The sequence below is a fragment of the Globicephala melas genome, chromosome 3 (genome assembly GCF_963455315.2).
Source record: "Globicephala melas chromosome 3, mGloMel1.2, whole genome shotgun sequence".
NCBI classification, from domain to species: domain Eukaryota; kingdom Metazoa; phylum Chordata; class Mammalia; order Artiodactyla; family Delphinidae; genus Globicephala; species Globicephala melas.
This window is the reverse complement of record NC_083316.1, coordinates 168,872,525-168,893,515: the sequence shown is the minus strand read 5'-3', so window position 1 is coordinate 168,893,515 and position 20,991 is coordinate 168,872,525. Positions and strand designations below refer to the sequence as shown.

The following is a 20,991-nucleotide window of genomic DNA, read 5'->3' as shown; positions in this document are numbered from 1 at the left end:
TTCCAGCCTCAGGACAGTGGGGGGCGGGGTGGGGGAGGAGAGTGGGGGGAGGAGAGTGGGGTCTGAGGAGAGGCAGCTGTGACCCTGACCCTATGGGCGTCACTAATGCAACTTGAGCAACCCCCTGCGGTCTGGCCCACACGGTCCCAGGAGCACCCTCCTAGCCCCTCCTCTGGGTTCGGGGAACCCAGCCCACTCCTCCCCTCCTGTGCCCCCACCTGGACAAGCACAGTCCTCGGCGCCTGGCGCCCTCCCCTGTCTGTCCCCCCGCAGCCGCCAGCAGAGGGCGCCTGTGAGCACCTGAGTCAGGCCCCGCTCCCTCCTCTGCCCACAGCCCCCCAGGGTCCCACCTCCCTGGGATAAAGGATCCCACAACCCCCTCCCTTGGCTCCCCCGATGCCTCGTCCAAATTGCACCCCCCTCACTAACTCCGTCGCCTGTGGCTTCATGTCCCCGCAGCATACGTCTCTGTACTGTGTATCCTACCCCACCCCCAGAACCCAAGCTCCTGAGGGCAGGGCTTTGTTCAAGGCAGACCCTCGGGAGCTCCCAGGCCAGAGCAGAGAACCTGACGCCGGAACCCCTGCGTTAAGCTGCACGGGGCACCACAGCCAAGCCAGGGCCTCCCCGTAGCCTGGTCTGCGGCTGGGTGGCGGGGCGGGGGCGGGGCGGGGGGTGGTGGCGGCGCCTGACCAGTGGGCGTGGCCTTCACACAGCCATTGCACCCTGCATCAGGTTGAATGGTGTCCCTCCAAATGTCACGTCCACGCAGAACTTCAGACTTATGGTCTTATGGAGAAATAGGGCCTTTGCAGATGTGATTAGCTGGCATGCAGTCCTGCCGGAGTAGGATAGGCCCTAAACCCAAAGACGCATCCTTATGAGAGAAGACAGAAAAGACGGCCACACGACACAGAGACCAGAAGCCGGGACAGACCTGGGATCCTCGCCCTCACAGCATCCAGAGCTGGGACACGACAAATCCCTGTTTTGAGACACTGAGTTCGTGGACAGCCACCGCAGGAAAGGAACATGGCCCGGTGTCCCATCAGCTCTGAACTGGTTTTTACCCCATTCTGCAGTGGGGAGTGGTAGCAGTCTCAGCTGGGGGCAGGAGGGATGCTGACCCTGCTCTCCATACGGGCACCAGGCCCCCCCCACCCCCCGGGGAAACGCAAACCACTTTCAGGTGGGCAGGACTGAACCCTGAGTCCCCAGCCCCCGACAAGACAGGACACGCAAGGCTGTCATTCATTATGGCTTTATTTCTGATCGTCCGGCCGCGTCCCACAAGCATCCTGACTCCAACTGGTCAGCGATCCTGACCATGCGCCCTGGGGAGGAAGGACGTTCACGCGGCAACCACAGCTCGTCCACGGCTCACACACTCACATGTGGGGAAGGATAGGATGGGCCAGGCGGGGCCGGGCCCATACCCGCCCCAGAGGTGGCGGGGCACTCGGTAAACAGTCTTTGGGGGAGATGGGCCACCGGGCAGGGAGAGGGTGGGATGAGACAGAGGACCTGCAGCCTCCACGCCTGCCCGTCCCAGGCCTGACAGGACGGTCCAGCGGAGCCAGGAGCCCCCAGGAGCCCGTTCCCTCCAGTGAGCGTCGGGAGGCTTTGGGAGCGAGCCAGTCCCCAGCCCCTCCAGGCCCCTCAGAACTGGAAGGCAGGCGAGCCCTCCATGGTGGCCAGGAGGCCCCTGGAGTCCCCTCTCCTGGACCCTGGCCCCCCAGCACTCAACACTTAACTGACTGTATTGCTAATGAATCTGGGTCTCCCTGAGGTCAGTCCCAGCCCTGCCCCCTCCACCCCTTCCGAGCAGCTCAGGCCCCACCAGGCACCTGGTTTGTGGGGCTCAGGCCCAGACCCACCCCCTCATGGTCGCAGGAAGAGCTGCTCCCATGGTCACGTCTCCTCCTGGGATGGGGGGGTGCCCACTCCCCCCGAAAGCATCCTCCTCCTTGCATATGAGGAAACCAAGGCCCAGGGAAAGGGGCAGAGGGGCCTCCCCCCACCCCGGGAGCTCCGCAGGGGGACAGGCTGAGCGCGGAGCCCCAAGAGTCCGGGGCAGGGGCAGGAGGGGCAGAGGCAGCGCGAAGCAGGGTGAGCAGCGCAAGGGCCCCTGGGGAGGCTGCCAGGTGTTCAAGGCGCCAGCCGCCCAAGGGGGCTCAGGGGAGTCGTGTCCCAGGGCCAGCTGGGTGAGGGCACAAGGCTGCGAGGGGGCGGCCAGAACCTGGGGACCCAGAGGCAGTGCCACCCTCTCCAGACGGGAGAGAAGGGAGTACGCGGGTCGACGGAGGGGGTGGGGACAGCCTCGAGGTCAGACGCAGAGCCAGCACGGGGGTGGCCTGGCCCTGACCCTGTTGGCCTGTGACCACCAGGTCCACGGTCAGCATCATGGGCGGGGGTGAGGCCGAGGCTGAGCTGGGCACAGTTCCTCTTTCCTGGCGTGGCTTACGCGCCCCGAGGGCCACGGGGCCGACTCCAGGGCAGGGGCTCATCCACACGTCTGTCCCCGAGTCCGCGGCCAGGCCCCAGACCAGACAGACCTCCACCAGCGCTCCTCCGAGGGAGCTCCAAGGAAAAACAAGAGAAAGAAGCCCCCAAATCCTCAAGAGCAACACAGAACAGCTCTGTAATTCAGGGTTACAGCCGCCGAGGCCGCGGGGCAAGGACCTGCCCTCCTGCCGGCGCCCAGCAGCCGCGTCACTGCGTCTTGGCCTTCAGCAGTCTCTGAACTGTTTTGTACAGGAGGTCGAAGTGCTGGGGGCAGCGGGAGGGCTCCAGTGAGGTCAGGCGACCCCGCCAACAGGAAGGCCCTCGGGCCGCCCCAGGGGTCTCCTGAAAGGCCTCGCATTCCCCAGTCCCCTGCTCACCTGGACCGCCGTGTAGGCCATCCCGAGGTAGGCGCCGATGCAGACGGCCAGAAGCAGGTCGAAAATGGCCGGCTTGACCCTGGGGAGGGGAGGGGGCGGCGGGGTGGGTCAGCGGGCTGCTCCCCAGCTGTCCCGAGGACCCAGTCCCCTGGACAGTGACCCAGGGCGCTCACCTGTAGGCGTTCATCACCTGCTTCAGCTGGTCATAGAAGACAAACTCAGGGTCCCTGGTGAGAGAGCGCTTTCTCAGCAGGCTCACCCTGATAGCAGGGCCACCGGAGGTCCCACCAGCCTAGGAACGTGGCGGGGGAAGGGGGCACCCCAGGTGTGTGCCTGCACAAGGCTGCCACTGTCCCTCCTGGGGAAGGACCGTGCTTTATTCTCAACTAATGTCTTTCCTGTTGCTTTCTGGGGTATACTCTCTAAAACAAAGTGTGGTTACTGTGGAAATTATCTGGTCTGGGAAGTCTTTCTATAGAGGGAGAACGACCACAGCCTAGGAATTGGAGGCCCCCAGCTCCACAGCCGTGGGTCCACTCTGAGCCTCAGTTTCTTCTTCTATTCAAGAGCTTGCTCTCCCTGGAACACCAGGAGTTGGGAGGAAGGTGGAGAGCCAGGAGGGGCACCAAGCTTTCCGGGGGGGTGTCTCCTGCCTATGGATCCCCCAGACACCCCTCCCCAGTCCTTGTTCAGTCCAACCAGGGAGCATGGGAGCCCTGAACAGAAAGAAGACAAAACTCAGGAGGCCTGCAGTGGGGAAGAGCATCCCGAGGGCAGGAGGGGACCTGGGGTATGAGTCACCCGAGGCCCAGAACACAAAAGGTCCACGAAGAGTAGCTGGGAGTATAGGGCTGCCACATAAAACACAGGGCTTCAGTTCTACGAGGACTGCAGATACAGAAGAAATGGGCTTTCAGTGTAAGTATGTCCCAGACACTGCGTGGGCTATACTTACACTGAGACAATTGTGGTTCACCTGGAACTCGTTTAACGGGGCACCTGCACTTCTCACTTATCGTTTTATTTTTCGTCCAGTGTTTCTGTCTGCTCCATCTGGCCCTGGGGGAAGGCCCCAGAAGAGCCCACCCGCTGGCTGGCGGGGCGGCGCCCGGCCTCACCGCTTGTCGGCCTTGACGTGGTGCGGCCTGACCTCCTTCAGGTAGTGGCCGAGGTGGTGCTGCAACGTGCTGAGGAACGTGCCGTCCTTGCCCACCAGCTGGGCGGCCCGCGGCTGGGCGGTCAGCCAGTCCATCACCGAGTCCAGCTGTTCCCGCTGGATCTGCTGCGGGGAAGCGACCGTGGTCACGGGACCCTGCCCCACCCCACCGGCCCCCCCGCCTGCCCACCCGCACGTTACCATCTGCTCCGTGAAGACTGGCATGTCCGGGGGCGTCCCCTGCAGAGAGAGGAGAGCATGGGGCTGAGTCCAGAGCGGCCGGGCGGGTGGGGGGCCTGCAGGCGGGGGCTCACCTTCTCTGTCAGGTTGTAGATGACACGGGTCAGGGCCTCGGCGATCAGCCTCGTGTTTCGGGTCAGAGTTTTGGAGTCAACCCGGGACCTTCGAGGGCAAGTTTTAAAAACACATGTATCAGGAATTGGCATCGTTCATAATCGCCAAAAACCAAGAACGAGCATATACCTGATAACGATAAAGACAAGCAGGGTGACGGCCCTCCCAGCAGACGGGCGCCCCCCACACTGCAGGCTCCTCTCTGGGACGGGCCCGCCCCCGACGGGGCTGCCCTGCACCCAGGGCGCGCGGGCCGAGCCTGCGCCCCGTGGACGCGCGTCTGCCTCAGTGACTGGTGGCCCCGGGCCTATCTCCTCCTCTGGACCTTGGGGGAGGTCAGGACACCCACACCTCCACGGGCTGCTGAGGGTGGAGTTGCTGTAACGCCCTGTAGTGGGGGCAACAGTGTCCCCCAAATTCACGCCCACCCGGAACCTGGGAATGGGACCCGATTTGGAAGTAGGATCTCCGCAGACGTTATTAGCTAAGATGTGATTGCACTGGAGTAGGGGGGCCTGAAGTCCCACGGCTGGTGTCCCTGTAAGGAGGGGAATTTGGTCACAGGCACAAGGGAGAGGCCACGTGACCACGGAGGCGGGGACGGTGGCACGGCCACAAGCCCAGGGACACCAAGGGCTGCCAGCAACACAGGACTGTAGAAGAGGAGCCTCAGAGGCAACACATCCCGACCTGAGTGAGCGTGGGCGTGGGGTGCGGGGCTGCCCCGGGAGGTACCCTGCCTCCCCCGCCCCAAGTCTTCCCTCCACCGAGCCACACCCTTCTCCTGGCTCGTGCCCCAGTTCTAGCGCCACCTCCTCCAGGAAGCCTGCCGGATGCCCCAGGACCAGTGGATGCCCCGGCCCATGCCTGCTCCGATGGCGGTGCTCACCGCACGTCCATGATGCTGCTGCGCTGGCCGTCACGGTGGCTCTCCAGATGGGACAGGGTGAAGGCAGGCAGCCGGCGGATGGCGAAGCGCTCATGCTCCCAGGCCAGGATGTCCTCCGCCAGGTTGATCTTCTTGTGCACCATGGAGAACCGCACCTCAGGGAACTGGTGGGCGGCCACCTGCGAGGGGCACTGTCAGGCTCTGCCCGGTGCCCGCGGGCTGTGCCCCAACCCCGCCTGTCTCTGTGGCGGTGGTCCCTCGCGTCTGGCGGGTCCCAAGTCCCTCCCCGAACCTCCTGCTTCTGGAACCCAGGGAGAAGCCCACCTGCCCCCCTCCCCGGAAAACCCACCTGAGGCTCACCCGAGGCCCCAGGGTGCACAAAGCTCCCATGTCCCAGCCTTGCCTCCGGCGGGGCACCTACCGTCTCGAGCTCCCGCAGGAAGGAGTGCTGTAGCGTCCCCTCCCTGGGCGGCTTGGACACATGCAGGTGCAGGCTGTCCCCCCGGCCCAGGGTGTCCAGGCAGAGGACAAAGGCCACGTTGTCCTGGAGCAGGCTGGAATCTGAGTGCAGTGAGGGCTGGTGGGTGGAGGTGGGGGGAGTACCGGCGGCCCAGACCCCACCCTGGCCACTGGGGCCGCTCACCTGTGTGGTCCAGATTGTCTTCTAACCAGCGCTTGGTGCCCTGGTAGTTGAACTTTCCTCCTCCAGACGCAAAGAACAGGAGGTTGTACCTAGCAGGAAGCAGTGGGGCGCCAGCGTTGACACGTGGGAGTCCAGGTCCCCGACAAGGAGGAAGTGGTTCCCCCCCCAAGTATGAAATCCAACCAGCCTTCAGGGCTGGGCCTCCCTATCCTGGCACTGCTGACATCGGGGCGTCCTGGGTGCTGTGGGGTATGCAGCAGCATCCCTGGCCCCCACCCAATGGATGCCAGGAGTCCCCGAGTCATGATGATCACAATGTCCTCAGACATGGCCCAGTGTCCCCAGGGGGCTCCAGGTGAGAAGCACAGCTCTGTTGCCCCTCTGGCGAGAAGCATTGCTTCAGGGGCCTCTCTGAACTCTCGAAACCAGGAGAGACTGGGTGGACCAACCAGGAAATAAAAAGTGACAGGTGATTCAGCACCCTGTCCCTCGAGAAGGACTGAAGCCAGGGGTGTCGTGAAGGACCATGTCCCCGTGCCACCCCCCCCAGCCCCATCCATCCCGCCGTGGCCACGGCGATCCTTATAGAAGAGGGAGACACCTGGAGGAAGAGAAGGCCACGTAAAGCTGGGACCGAGGAATCCATCACTGCTGGAACCCGGCAGCAGCAGGAAGGACCCTCCCCTGGAGTTTCAGGAGGAGGCGCGGTCCTGCTGACACCCTGATCTCAACCTCCCCTCCCTGCCCAGGACGTAAGCACTCCTGCTGCTCAGGGCACCTGCATGCGTGGAGCCAGGCCCGGCAGCTCAGGGAGACTCGCTCGTCACTGGGCCCCTGCCGTCCCAGGGCAGCGTGACATAAGGACGAGCGCCCACACCGGTGACCAGCTGTGCCCGGGGCCGCAACGGGGAGACGCCAGCCTGAGCGACCGGCTCGCAGGTATTTCTGCTTCTTGCCGTTGGAGTGTCCCCGGCTCTTCCAGGAGCGAGGGCAGCCCAACCTCCTGGGGAGGATTCCCAGGGGTGCACCCGGGAGGAGCTGGGCCCCACGACCTGACGCTGTGATTCCAGGGTCGGAACCGCTCTGCCCCCATCACTTACGCGGCGTGGGTGCGCTTGTAGGTATAGAGCCTGGAGAAGAGACGGGTGAGCTCCAGCAGCACAGAGATGCCACTTCCATTGGAGTCCGCGCCGTGCGACAGCCACTGCGGGTGTGCAGAGAGGAGGCCGAGGTCACCCCACGTCCACATGTGGCGCCTCGCACCCCCCCAACCCCCCTCCGCATCTCACCCCCGGTCCACATCTCCAGCGCAGCTGGGCTCACCCGCCCTGCGCGGCCCAAACCTGAGACCGACGGCCCCTGGGTGCCGCCCGGCCCCCACGCACGTGGGAAGCCCCGTGCGCAGCCTCCGTCCAGCCTGGGCATCTGCCCTGGGAGCTCCCTCCAGCTGGACCTCCGGCCTTCTGCCCCCCCGCGCTGTGAACACCACCACCACCGCCGCCCCCGCCCCGGCCCGGCGTCTGAGTCCTGCGCTCTAAGGCGACATTCCCCACGGGGAACGACTGGTTCTTGGAGAGAAAAAAACTGGGTTGTTTGCATGGCTTGGGACCCTCCCACAGTCACAGTGCACCAACTGACACACGACGCTGTTCAAGTTCACAGGGAGGGGCCCACAGGGTGCTCAGTGAGGGAAGCCAGACACAGAAGGACACACAGGCTGTGACCCCACTGAGGGAAAACGTCCAGGACAGGCCGATCCACAGACACCGAGAGTGGGTTCCTGGCTGTCAGGGGCTGGGGGAGGGGTGGGGTGACTTCATAGGGACGGGGCTTCTTTTGGGGGGATGGAACACTCTGGAAGCAGAAAGCGGTGATGTCTACACAAATTTTGTGAATTCACTAAAAATCTCTGAATTGCGTGCTTTAAAAGGATGGATTTTATGTTATGGGAATCACATCTCAAAAATTTAAGAAAATTTCACAAGAAAGGGAAAACGAGGACACAGGTGTCTAAAAAGGCTCCGTGGGGGTGGATGATGAAAAGGGTGAGACAGTGGCTGTGAGCCGACTGTCCAGGGCCGGCCTCTGGGCCCCAGCGTCCTCAAGGACAGCCTTGGCCTCCCAGGGGAGGCGGCCCGCAAGGCGCGGTCAGGGGCGCACGCCCGGCTGCAGGCCCTCCCAGCACCCACTGTCCGGTTCAGCCGGCTGTTGATTCTCCAGCAGGAACCTCCCACCCCAAAGTGCCGGGGGCTCTGAGGGCACAGCCCCGGGTGGCCTGCAGCCTGGAGGGACGCTGGCCAGGCCAGCCCTCAGGGGTGCCGGGAACCGGACTTCGGGGGCCCCCTGTCCCAACACTGCCTGTGCAGACATGGGGTCCGCACGGGCACCTGCTCTCCTCTTGGGTCTGGGGTCTCAGCCATGCCGGGCCGAGGTGCCTGCATGACCGGCCCCCAGTGAGAAGCCCGGGCTGGGTCTCGTGGGCCTCCCCGGGGAGCGCCCCTCCCTCTGCTGTCACGTCTCGTTTGGGGGAGTGAAGCTTCACGATGACACCGGCCCCGCAGGGTGTTCACGGGGCCCTGAGGGCACGGACGTACCGGGGCCACCCCGAAGGCGTCGTAGTGGGCCACGATGACGATGGTGGGCAGGTCCTCTCCGCCCAGCCCGGTCAGCCGCCCCTGCAGAGGCACAGGCATGAAGGGGCAGCCGGCCCGAGGCCGTGGCCGCCCCCCACCCGGCGGCAGTGTTCTCGGCTTTGCCGGCTACACTGTGGACACGGGGGTGGGCGGGTGGCCGCGGGAAACCAGGCCCACCCTTCAAAGGCCGAGCCCTGCTGATGGCAGGCATGGCAAGGTCCTGACAGCGCAGGAAGAGCTCGGGGGGTCGGGGTCCGGCACCCTGGCCGGCCCTCCTGCGTAAACCAGCCCCCGGCCCAGTCCAGCAGGGAACAGTCGGGAAAGTCATCCTGCCAGGAGCAGGGCCCACGGGGCCGAGCCGGGGGCAGCCTGTGCTGAGGCCCCGCGCCCCTTACTCTCTGGACAGAGGGCAGCTCTGCAAGGCCTCAGCTGCGGCCTCCTTGTGGGGGGAAGGGAACAAAACCGCCAGAGGCTTTTTTTTTGGGGGGGGGGGCGGGTGCAGCGAGACAACCCCATGGGCGGCCCGTGGAGCTGACCCTGGTGGGGAGAGGCGAGGGGGAGGACTTGGACCTTGCTCTGGCCTGGATGCCTGCATACACCCACCCTCCCGGTGGGAGATTAGGCTTTAATTGCTGCCCAAAGCTCTGCTCTCCGCCTGCTCGGCCGAGCTCCCGCGATGTTACTGTTAGGGGAAGGGCCGGCCACTCGGGGTGGGGGCTCTCGGTGGGGCAGGGGTTGGGGGAGGAGGCAAGGCAGGGTGTGTGGCTGGAGGCCCATCTCTCCATAGGGCGGGCGGGCGGCCACCTGACCCGATTTCCCGGTCAGAGGCTCCCTCTAGTGGGGACGGGCAGTGAGGCACGCCGGGCACCCACCTCCACGCTGGTGATGAGCCAGTCGCTCACGGCCTTGCTCTGGACCCCGCTAGTGACCATCTGGAAGCCGTTGGCGGTGGCGGTGTGCAGCAGCACTGAGGACAGGGGCGGGGAGGGTTGGCCTGAGCCGGGGGGGCTTCCCGGACCAGAGCCGGCATGCTCACCACCCCAGCACCCCAGACTCCAGGGGTTCAGTCTGAGCAAAAGCAGAATTGACCACACAGACTAGAACACAACGTGGTAACTGGACACGGGAAAGAAGCTGGGTGTCCAGTATAAGAGCCGGTGAAACAGTCACCCGGACACCACTGAGGCCGGTGAGGAGTGCGTACGCGCCCTCGCCCTGCAGGACCGTTCCTAAATCACAATGGCGCGTGCACGACCTCTGACCCAGCTTCCCAAGGATCACTTCAGCAGTGACCCCAAAACAGGAGTTTCCCATCACATGGCTCAGGACCCTCCAGCCCAGCCCCGAAAGCGAAGATGGCGTGAGGACTCAAAGTTTCATAAGAAGGAAAGTTCCGTGCTGTCCTGAGCCTAGGTGAGGCGGTGCCCACCTCGCTCCACGCAAGCCAGTGGCCCACTGCGCCTGCCACTTTTTCACCTGGGGCAGCGACTGCCCTAAAACGCCCATGAGCTCACCCTGTCTCAAGCCCTTCCGTTCTTTACACATTTAAAAATACAACAGTGGGAATTCCCTGGCGGTCCAGTGGGGAGGACTCCGCGCTTTCACTGCCAAGGGCCCGGGGTTCAATCCCTGGTCGGGGAAGTAAGATCCTGCAAGCCGTGCGGTGCGGCCGAAAAACAACGACGACAATGACACAAACCACAATCGTGATGGCCATGGGAGGTGTCATCACTGGGGGAGCTGGGAGGGTGCCTCTCAGGAACCGGAGTATGTCCGCAACTTCTTATAAACCCTAGCGTTATTCCAAAACAAACAAGCTACGCCTAAGAAAGTGTTGTGATCCTGATCTATGATCTTATATTCTGTTTTTTCCACAACCAATGTAAAATAAGCACTTTCTCACACCCGATGCCGTTTCTTAATGGCTGCATAATATTCCACCAGGCAGCTGACTCCTCCTCCTCCCCTCCGCTCTAACTAGAAATTAAGATCTTTCCAAAAACTCACTCTTGTGCTGCCACAATGGAGAAGGCCACTGTCCAGACTTTAATCCAGACGAGGGTTTGGCAAACCTTTGCTGTAAACTGCTAGAATCGAAATTTTCAGCTCTGTGGGCCAGTCTGTCACAGCCACTGAACTCTGCTACTGTAGTGTGAAAGCCCATAAGCCGTGTGAAACACTGGCTGTGTGCCGATAAAACTTTATTTGCACAAACAGGCGGCCGAGGGCCACAGTCTGCCACCCCCCAGTCTAGCATCCACGCAGCTAATAATCTGGCCAGGAGGAATGACCCTTCCTTTACAGCTTAAACATTGTTTCCCCAAGGAGCTGGGTGAGTCCACTGGGTGACTCCGCTGTGTGGACAAACCTGCCTGCCTTGCCCACTCCCACCAGCTTCCTTTTCCTACACCAGCGATTGGATCCCTTTGGCTCAACTCTTTGACCACTTTTGCTAGCTCACTCTCCCCCATGGCCCCCGGACCGGTCAAACAGCAGAGCTCCCGACTGCCAAGCTCACCGCAGCATCCCCCAGCCCGGGAGAGGGGGTCCTGGAAACTGCACAGCGGGGCCCCTCTCCGCACATCCCCACCCCGAGCTCACCTTCAGCGGCTGAGGCGGAGCCCTGGGAGGTGGACGCAGCCTGCGTCTGCTCGTAGATGGACAGCAGGGCGTCGTCCTCCACGGCGAAGTACACGGGCACGATGGTCTCCATGGCCAGCATCTCGGGCTCGATCTCCATGAATTGCTGCGGGAGAGACAAATGTTCAGGCGGCTTCTGGCAGGGGGGCCCGGGGCTGCCCCTGGAGGGCGGGCACCGGGGACTGGACTGGATGGAGCCGGAGCCGGTGGGGCGGGGCGGGCCTCACCCGGATGACGTCCTGCGGCACCGCAGCCATGGCCCGTGGCAGGATGATGACCACGGCACCGGCCGACTGGCGTAGGGCGCGCTGGTAGCGCTCGTACGAGAAGTCCAGCAGCCGCATGAGCACACAGCGCCGGCTCAGCACGTCCGCGTCGATGGTGCGCGCCTCCGTGTTAAGCACCGCGTTCCGCGTGCCTGCAGGGAGTGGTCCCTCAGCTGGCCGCCCGCCCACCCACCCACCCACCGGAGCCGCACCCACCCCAACCCTCGGCTCGCCTTCCGAGAACTCAACAAAAACGAAGACCCTTCTCCTTGGACCAACCCCCCTACCCCTACATTCCTAAACCAGGGCTGGACCCACTGCTCTGGCACCCTCCCCCCGCCACTGCACCTCGGCCACAGTCATCCCTCATAAAGTGACGTGGTCCCTGCCCACCCAGCCGCCCCGCGAAGATGTGCGGGCTGCCTGCCAGGCTGGCTGCTGTGCCCCACCCCCGCCCCATGTCCCTGCGGCAGCTCAGGGGCGGATGCCCCCACCCCAGCCCACAGAGGCAGCCAGTAACCCCCCCAAGCCACCCACCCGGAAGGCAGGACCGTCAGCAGGAGCCCCGGGATTGGAACCCAGTCGGTCCTGCTCCCCCAGCCCTCCTCCCCTAGGTTCCCCGTGGCTCCCGGGACGCAGGGCCCCACAGGTGCCTCACGCCCTGCCCAGGGTGTCAGGAGACCCCCAGCACAGAGCCCAGCACCCACTCCAGGGTCTAGTCCCCAGCAAAGGGAGCCCCCAGGCTACAGGACTGCCCCCCACAGTTGCCAATGACCTGAGGAAAACCCAAACCCTGCCCTGGCTGACCTGATCAGTGGCCCCCGTCCCACCCTCCCCAGACCAGGGTCCCCTCCCCTCACAGCTCTAACACGGCCTTGTCCATGTCCCCGGGGCCCTTGCTATCTACTCCCCTAACTAGCTTGGGGGTTCCAGGGGTAGGGACCTCGTTCACCCCAGCGCAAACCCAGCATCGCCTGGCGACTCCCAGCCCAGCAGGCTCAGGACATGGAACGAACCAACGCCCGGTCTCCCCGAAGCCCCTCAGGAAGGGAAACACCAGGGTTTGTCCATCTTCTTCCAGTCAGGGCTGCACTGTTCCCCCTGGGCCGTCCTGGGTGCTGTGGGGTGTAGAGCAGCCTCCCTGGCCCCGCCCCCTCGATGCCAGGAGCCCCCTAGTCAGGGTAACCACAGATGATGCCAGACGTGGCCTGGTGTGCCCTGCAGGCAGGACCACCCGTGTTTCTCTCATCTGGGAGCTCAAGAAAGAGCCAGAGAATCAGGGAGGGAGGGAGAGGCTGCTTCCGGCTTGGACCCCTCCCCGCTCACAAGCTTTTCCAGGCAGCTGCCCCCTCCCCGCCTGAGCAGAAGTAGGCTACAGCCAGGACTGCAGGGCGCTTTCCTAAGGGCAGCAGGTCCCCTCAGACACAGAGCACTGCTGTCCTGAGAGCTCTACTGGAGAAAGGCGGCGGGAAGCTGCGTGGACATTTCAGCGGAACGAGGAGGGGGCGCCAGCACCCACAGGTGCACGGCATGCAGCGGCGGGCCCTCGGGGCCATCCCTGGACTGATGGGAAAGGGGGCTCAGGCAGGCCCCCAGCTGCCAGGGCCACCAGCACCCAGGTGACAACGGCACACAGCGAGCCCAGGCTGACCCAGCATGCACAAAACAAGCAAACAAACCCTACTGCACACGGGGGCCAGACACGGCCCTTAGGGCCTCCAGCTGGAGACCCACACAGTGAGCGTCAAAATCATAACGCAGAGAAACAGGTCTGCTTCCCCCAGGGAGCCAGAGCGTGCTGCCTGGAGGTCAAGCCTGCCGGGCAAGGCGACACCTGTGCCCAGACGGACTCAGGCTCAGGGCCGGGAGCGAGGTCCCCACCTCTGCTTCCCAAGAATGTGCCGTCGGGAGAAGCGTGGCTTCCTACAGCTCATCCTGAGGGCTGGTCCGCGGGAGGGGCCCAGCAGAACACAGAAAGGACAGCGCCCCAGGTGGGAAAGGGCAGGGCTGTCTCAGGGGCGGGGTCTGTGACCAAGGAGCCAAGCTGGGCTGTATGCCCCAGGCTGGGGGCTGTGTGCCTCTCCCCACCCCACCCTCCCGGGGCCTTTCCTCTGCTTTAGGGCAACGTGGGAGCCTGGGAGGGCCTGGCGGGGGAGAGTGGCAAAAACCTTCAGGGGCCCCTGAAGCTCTGGGAATGCCGGACAGGCCCCTCCCCCGTGTCCCACGTGTCCAGCCGCAGCCTCCCAGGAGCCCGCAGCCTCCCAGAGTCGGCTCGGATGTCACCTGTCACCTCGGGGTGGGGACACAGAGGACCGCCTGTGGAGCCTACAGAGACCGGCTTCCCAGGGGATGGGAAGGAGGGGGTGAGAGCGGAATCAAGTGGACGCCAGCCCCCTAAGTGCCCCCAGAGGCTGAGCGCCCCAAGAGCAGAGACCGTCTTTGCTGGCATGAGGCTGAAGCCAGCGCAGCCTCGGTCACCCCTGCGTCTGGGCAGCCGCTGGACACCTGGACGGAAGTCGCTGGTTCCCACAATGGGACCACACCTGGACAGAGGTCACAGACTTCTCTACCGAGGGCCCAGGGCCAGTCCTCTCTCCTTGCGGGTTGCACTGGTCCTTTGTAGCGCGAAGCCACCGACCAGCAAGGGGCGGAGAGCCCGTCCCCGTGCCCGGTGTGGGTGCCCACATCCCCACCTCCCAGGGCTGTTTCTGAGGGGACCAAGTGGGATGGGCGCGAGCGGCCCAGCCCAGAAAGGCCAGAGTCCATTCGCGGGGCGGGGTGGGGGTCACACCCCAGCTCAAAGAGCACACGCCTCCCCTTCCCGGCACCCTGCCCGCCTGTTTCTCAACAGGAGCGAACAGGAAGTTGGGAAAGGAGGCCCAAAGCAAGGGTTACACCAGGAGGCAGGAGCCAAGGGCGTGCGTGATGCTGGGGACGCTGCAATCAGCAGTGACCCAGCAGACCAGCCCTCAGAGGCTCCGCAACCGGGGAGGAGCCGGAACTCCCTCTGCACCACCGGGCCTTCCCGAACTATCCCGCCAGTATCTCCCCAGGCAGCGGTGGGGACCTCACATCCCTGCCAATGGGGGACGCTGCCTGGTGTGATCTGGGTGGAGGTGTAGACGTGCGAGCTGAGACGGGTGGGCGCCCTGCCAGGCCCCTCCGCTCACCCCCGAGCCCACTCGGCATCCGGGTTTCTCACCATGAGCAACAAAGATGGGGGCCGGAAAGGAGGACATGTGGGGTGGGGGGAGACACCGGGTCAGAAAAAAGAACGGGAAGGAATCCAGGAACAGGGGAAAGAACTCAGGTAAAGGAAGGGAAGAGGGAAGGAGGGCAGGGAGAAAGGAGAGAAGGTTCCCGAGGACCTGTGAGGAGAATGATGCAGTCAGGGAGCGGGTCTGCGCACCTGTCTGGGACGGGGAGAGGGGGCCACAACTGCAAGCAGGCCAGTGCTGAGCAGGCGGTGGGGGAATCCCGGGCATCCAGGCTGCTGGATTACAGCTGCCCAAGGGTCCCGGAGTGGAGCTGGGTGTGTTGGGAGAGCTCCCGGCAAGGCTCCGAGTGCAGTGCGAGAGGGGACAGCGGAGTGACTGGGTGCGGGAAGGACTGCCGGGTTGACCTGGAGAGTTCTAGGATCCTGGACTGCAGGATCCGCTAGACCAGAACGGCAGCCGCTAGTCACACGTGGCTATTCAAGCTTATTACAATGAACCACCAAAAGGTGCTGAAAATCCCCTTCTTCCACTGCATGAGCCACATCTCAAAAGACCACCTGCGACAGCACCGACTGAAACCCTCTCCCCAGGGGGATGTCAACAACGCATACAAACTGCCCACTCGTTAGGGGCTCCTGGCCTTCCTCCCCACCGGTCGAGAGCCTGGGGTCTAGAGACATCACTGTAACCCCAAGTTCTCCCCCTCAGCACTGCTGACAATCTGGCCCAGGTCATTCTCTGGGAGAGGCCGTCCCAGGCGCTGTGGGGTGTGGGGCAGCACCCCTGGCCCTACCCCCTCGATGCCAGGAGCTCCCCAGTCATGACAACCCGATGGCATCACTCAGCGACCCCTGGGTTGACAACCACTGCACTGAACAGAAACGACATAACTCTGGGGTGATGAGGAATCTGAGGGGAATCTCCCAACACTGGGGCTCCCCAGGGGCCTGGCAGTGGCAGGGGATCCAGGGGGCTCAGGCTAGGCCTGATGTCCCAACAAGAGACGCTAATCCAAGAGAACCAGAGCTCAGACATGAGGGGACCAGGGGGACTGGGGAGGGCGGGCCTTGACTTGTGGGGGCCTAAGGCACCGGGCTGGAAGAGAAACCAGAGGCTGGAAGAGAAACCAGAGGCCAGAAGGTTCTGGAACACCAGATACAGCAAGGCTGGGGAAAGAGAGGGAAATTCAGAATGACTTGGGCACTGGGGTCAGAACTTTGACAGATGAGGGAGCAGGGCCGGGGAACAGGACCTGGGCAGGATCCAGCCGCGGGGACCTGAAATCCTGGAAAGAAGGAGCCAGGGTGGGCCGGTGTTGTTCCAGGAAGCTGAGGGGTGGGTATGCACCTAAGGGGGGAGCAAGAAATAGGGTGCAAGGCATTCCAGGAGCCCAAAAGGAGGGGACTGAAAGATTAGCTAAGGAATTCTGAGGAACCTGGCTCATGAGTTGGGACCAGGGAGCAGAGCCTGGGGAGAGATGGGCCTTGACACGGAGCCAGGTTGGGGTCAGTGATCAGAGCTTCTTGAGCCCTAAAGGGGGTCAGAATGCAGACACTGGACAAAACACACCGGGGTGCCAGGAGCTGTGCAAGGGTGGCCAGCTCGGCCTGGCAGAACCGCGCTGAGAGGCTCCACTCCAAGTGAAGAAGACCCAAGGTTGGGGCTCTGTTCCAGCTGGGAATCAGAGAGAGAGGACCCAGGAGAAAAGGAGCAGGGACAGCTTGGCCTGAAGGTGGGAGGAAGCTCTGCGTTCTGGAGCATGTAGCCCTTGTCGGGGACGGGGCCGGGGTGCTGTGGCAGCCAGCGCAGCGGGTCCCTGGGGCAGAGAGAGCTGGGGGCCTAGCGTCGGTCCAGGTATCCAGGCTCGGACTTGCCTGGGATCTGGGTAAGTGTCTGGCGGCCCAAGTGAGGTCTGCGGGCTGGACTCCTGCTGGACAGGTGGGACAGGCAGGTCCTGGGGCCCGGGGAGCAGAGACCGAACCGAGGGAGGGGGCATCCTGGCCGGCATAGGCCGGAGCCCCGGAGACGGGAGAGGCTGAGCGGAAGGTCTGTTGCGGGGAGGCAAAAGTGGGGGAGGTCAGGAGCCCATGGGGAAAGCCCGGCCCCGGGGGGAGGCCAGGGGCCCGGGTCCACGCACCGTAGGGCTGTCCCTGCAGGTCGTACTGCTGCATGCGGTACACGGTGAACTCGTGCGCCGCGTCAGCGGCGGGCAGCGGCGGCGCCACGAGCAGCAGCACGGCGGGCAGGAAGACGATGAAGCCAAGCGGCAGGCAGGACGCCTTCAGCATGTTCTCCAGCACCTCTCCTGCTTCCTCCAGCATCCTGGCCGGCGGCGGGGCCGCGCGGGGCGGCGGCGGGGACGGGACGGCGGCAGCGACGGCTCACGCGAACTCACCTAGGCATGAGTAGGTGCCGGGGTCCTGCGGGCGCCGCGCCGGGCAGCCCGCGCCCGCTCCGGGGTCCTGCGGGCACCGCCGAGGGCCGTCCGCCCGCCGCGCTGCCTGCTGGGAGTTGTAGTCCGACCGGCGCGCGCTGAGCCACCTGGGAGTTGTAGGCCTATTCCGTTACTCCCCGAGAAAAGAAGCTGTGGTGGACCGTCTGACTAAGGTTTCACATAAACCCCAAGTCAGAAAATACGGAGACTTAAAAATATATATATAATCGGCGGAACTTACTGAGGCCCTGTCTTTGCTGTGATAGAAGGTGGAGGGGGGAAGGGGGTTGTGCAGGACGTGACCTTGCGACCCGGAGGAAAGTTGGGAATAAGGAAGAGAGGGGCCGGCCTGATGCGCTAGGTCTCCTGGGAATTGTAGTCTCATTGAACAAGCATAAGGGGTCATGGGAGCTGAAGTCTTCCTGGCAGAAGTTCGGAAAAAAAATCACTTAAAACTCCCAAGAAATATAGATGTTAACACCATGAGGGCAAAGACTTGTGTCTGCTTTGTGCACTGATGTATTCCTCAGAGCTTAACACAAGGCCTGGCACACAGTGGGTGGTTTATATAATTTTTGGATAAAAGAATGAAAGAAGTATCAAGAAATCATGACAGAAGGTTCCTAAAGGGATGTCGCAATGGATTATGGGACTTGTAGTCTGCAGCTTGGTGTTGTGCGGGGTTGGTGATATATTTATACTTAGGCGTATTTATATTTGGGACATACTCAGTAAAAAAAATAATATTCGTTCATCAGAAATTCAAATTTTACTGGGTGCCTTAAATTTGTATTTTCTAATCTGGCCCCCCTGAGAACCCAATTCTCTCTGGGCCAGTGGCCTTAAGGGGCATCAGTAACTCACACCCCCTTGTACAGATGGGAAGACTGAGGCCAGAAGGTGCAGAGCACATGGCCCTAGCCCACAGGTTCTGATACCGTTGCCTAGGGAAGTGGGACTCCCTTCGGTCCCAAGTGAAAGGTGGCAGTTGTGTTGATTAACAGCATGAGTTCAAGTCCCAGCTCCTCCACTTCCCAGCTGTGTGACCTTGGGCAAGTCGCTTCACCTCTCTGAGCCTCCATTTCCTCAGCTGCCAAATATGATGATAAATAATCAAACACTCTTTCCCGGCTCCCCAGGGGTGTGTGAGGATTCAATAAGATAATCCACGTGAATGCACTTAGAAAGGATGAGGCATACGTGAAGCGCTCAATAAGTGTTGGTATTATGAGAACGCACCAAGCTCGTGCAGCCTCAGAGCTGCCGCATCCACTGTTCCTGCAAAACACTCGCGGGCCCCCTCCCACTTTCTGCATGGCTAGTTCCTTACTGAAATGATGTTGGACATTTCTCAGTTTGACGTTTGCCACCCCCAGCAAATTGTGACCTTTCCGCGGGCAGGTACCAGGTTGTTTATAGCTGCAACCCCATTGCCCAGAATAGAGCCTGACACACAGTTGTTGAGTGAATGAATGAATGAGTCATGAAAACACCAACACACCAGCCCCTCCCTTCCAGCTGTGTCCCTTGCTTCCAGCCATCCCCAGGCAGGTCCTAAGCATGAGGAGTCAGGAGTGGCTTGGCAGGGCAGGGAAAAGACTGAGAAATTCTGGCCCACATGGTCTTCATCAGCAAATGTTTATTACCTGCTTCTCCATCTACCCCCACTCTTCCAGGCCAGGCTATGAACAGGCAAGACATGCACACTCACCTAGAGATAAAGCAAGAAAGGGGCCTAAACTTGGCTCAGATAACGAGGCTTGGACTTTAGGGCTGCCCATTCCGCCTCCTCTCCTGAGCCTTTTTTTTCTGTCTGTAAAATGGGGAGGTTCAACTAATCCTGCTTTGTGGAGATGAAACCTTGGGGCAGCCCGAAGAATGAAATGGAACATTCATTCTGAGTTTTCCAAAGGAGAGAAGGAACTGGTATTCATTCCTTCATTCATTCATTTATTCATTCATTCATCAAAGAGGCAGTAACAGACAGGGATCCAGAAGTCACCTGTGGGGACTTCCCTGGCGGTCCAGGGGTTAATACTCCACGCTTCCACTGCAGGGGGCGTGGGTTTGATCCCTTGCCGGGGACCAGCCCCAGCTGAACAGGTTTCACCCAAAGGGGAAGACGGAGTCGGCGTGGACAGAGCACAAGACACCTCAAAGGATGCAAGGCTCTGACAAATTTATTCTCCTGATTTTAAAGTATTTATACTATAAAGTAATCTCATTTTCAAATTCAACATCCTCATTCCCACGCCCAAAACTCCCCCACATAGGCCACAAAACAAAGGTAATTTACATCAGCAGATTGATTAAAACAGGTTAGGTAATTTTCCCATCGCCCAGAGTCTCTCAAAACAGGTTAAGTCCATGTTGGTCACATCTACGTCAGGAACTCTGTTTACGGTTTCTTCATTCTTCTCAAAAGATTAAGGTGTTCTTGTACCTGGACATTCTGCTCAATCAAGCTATAAACTTAAGCAAATAATTCTATTAACAATTAAAAGCAAAAATACAACATTTCATCCACAGATTTTCTCACCCTATAATAGTAATCAAAACAATCAAAACAATACACATTATTTTTTATACTTCTAAAAGGCCATGGGAACGGACATTGTACCGTAAACTCATTGATTAAAGCCACTGTTGCATAAAACCTTGCCACCATACCCAGGTATTTCCCAGCATGTTTATAACTCCACTGGGAGGCCATAACTCTTGCAATTTTTCTTTTAAAGTACAAAGCTGCTGCAGAAATGTTCCCACCATTATATTTCCCCAACAAATATAATCATTAAAGGAGCCAAAGTAGCTATAATCCTTCTCTTGGTTTTTACCCTAAATTGGGGTCTTTCCTAAACCCCTGCATTAAAACTATACATTTTTCCCAACACCAATAACAATCCTACAAAAATCACCTTAGGCAAAGGCAGGGGAAAACAAGGGGAATCACACAGAGCAAAGCTTTGCTTCCACACAGAGGAAAGCTGTGGTCCACGGAGAAAATGGGAAACAAAGCCCTGCTGCGGCGGGAGAGCAGTTGCCATTGGCCAGGTCTCTTATCTGCTACCTGGGTTCCCATCTGAGCTGGGCGTGGGAAGCGAAGCAGCCATGGGGACAAGTTGGGGGGGTGAGGGTCTGTGCCCCACCTCTGTTGGCCCCCAATTTCTCTCCTGATGGCCCCTCTGCGACTGTGCCTGTCTTAGGTTGTTCCTTCCCTGAGGAATCTTACCCGTCTCTGGCTAACCAGCCATCCTCCGGGGCCAAGCAGGGAGATGTGAGGTGTGCGAGTGAGCGAGGTGCAGCGCCCCCAGAGAAGGTCAGTTCTCTGTCACCTTGGTAGCCTATGCCCCCGTGGCCTCCACGCCCAGCACCTGCCCTGGGATTCCCTCGCCAACTGGCGGGGCCCCGGCTCTGATCACATGTCTTCGGGAACCCAGGTTTCTCCTCCAGAGAGGGCCCAGCTTACAGCACTGGGCAAGAGAGACCAATTACACGGCACCAGCCACCAGGAGGGAGCTGCTCTTCATGGAACAACAGGGTAGGGGGAGTGTAGAAAACCCTGTGTTCAGGAAGCTTTGCAAACGAGAGCTTTGCTTTTCCATTTTTATGTCCAACAGCATCAGCTTTGCAAAGGAGAACTTTGCCTCTCCATATTTATACCTGACAGCACCAGCTTTGCTTGGCACTAAGGGTCTCGTCCGTGCTGAGACTCAAAGGCACTTCCTATGTGGCTCCCGACAATCCCTGGTCAGGGAACTAAGATCCCAGAAAACAAAAAAAAAAAGTCACCTGTCTGGGTTTGAATCCCAGCTCTGCCTCTTCCCAGTTGTGTGACCTTGTGTAAGCTACCTAACCTCTCTGGATCTTAGTTTC

The 20,991-nt window shown here is 61.1% G+C and overlaps 1 protein-coding gene across 3 annotated transcripts; it reads right to left on the bottom strand.

Annotated features, from left to right (window-relative positions):
- Window positions 1-1,252: 1,252 nt before the first annotated feature.
- NCLN (nicalin) lies at window positions 1,253-17,125 on the bottom strand. Of its 3 annotated transcripts, none has more exons than XM_030845800.2 (15): window positions 16,819-17,124; window positions 11,425-11,615; window positions 11,159-11,303; window positions 9,430-9,524; window positions 8,519-8,599; window positions 7,025-7,128; window positions 5,925-6,013; window positions 5,703-5,842; window positions 5,282-5,460; window positions 4,353-4,440; window positions 4,240-4,278; window positions 4,001-4,164; window positions 3,056-3,109; window positions 2,883-2,961; window positions 1,253-2,769 (listed from the first exon to the last, which is right to left on the bottom strand). In XM_030845800.2, the coding sequence occupies exons 1-15, from the start codon at window positions 17,000-17,002 to the stop codon at window positions 2,713-2,715; spliced, it is 1,689 nt and encodes a 562-aa protein (XP_030701660.1). In that variant the 5' UTR covers window positions 17,003-17,124; the 3' UTR covers window positions 1,253-2,712. The 3 variants fall into 3 exon arrangements, with proteins under 3 accessions (XP_030701660.1, XP_030701661.1, XP_030701658.1); XM_030845801.2 differs by having other exon boundaries at window positions 4,001-4,161; XM_030845798.2 differs by lacking the exon at window positions 1,253-2,769 and having other exon boundaries at window positions 2,799-2,961; window positions 16,819-17,125.
- Between the last annotated feature and the right edge of the window lie 3,866 nt (window positions 17,126-20,991).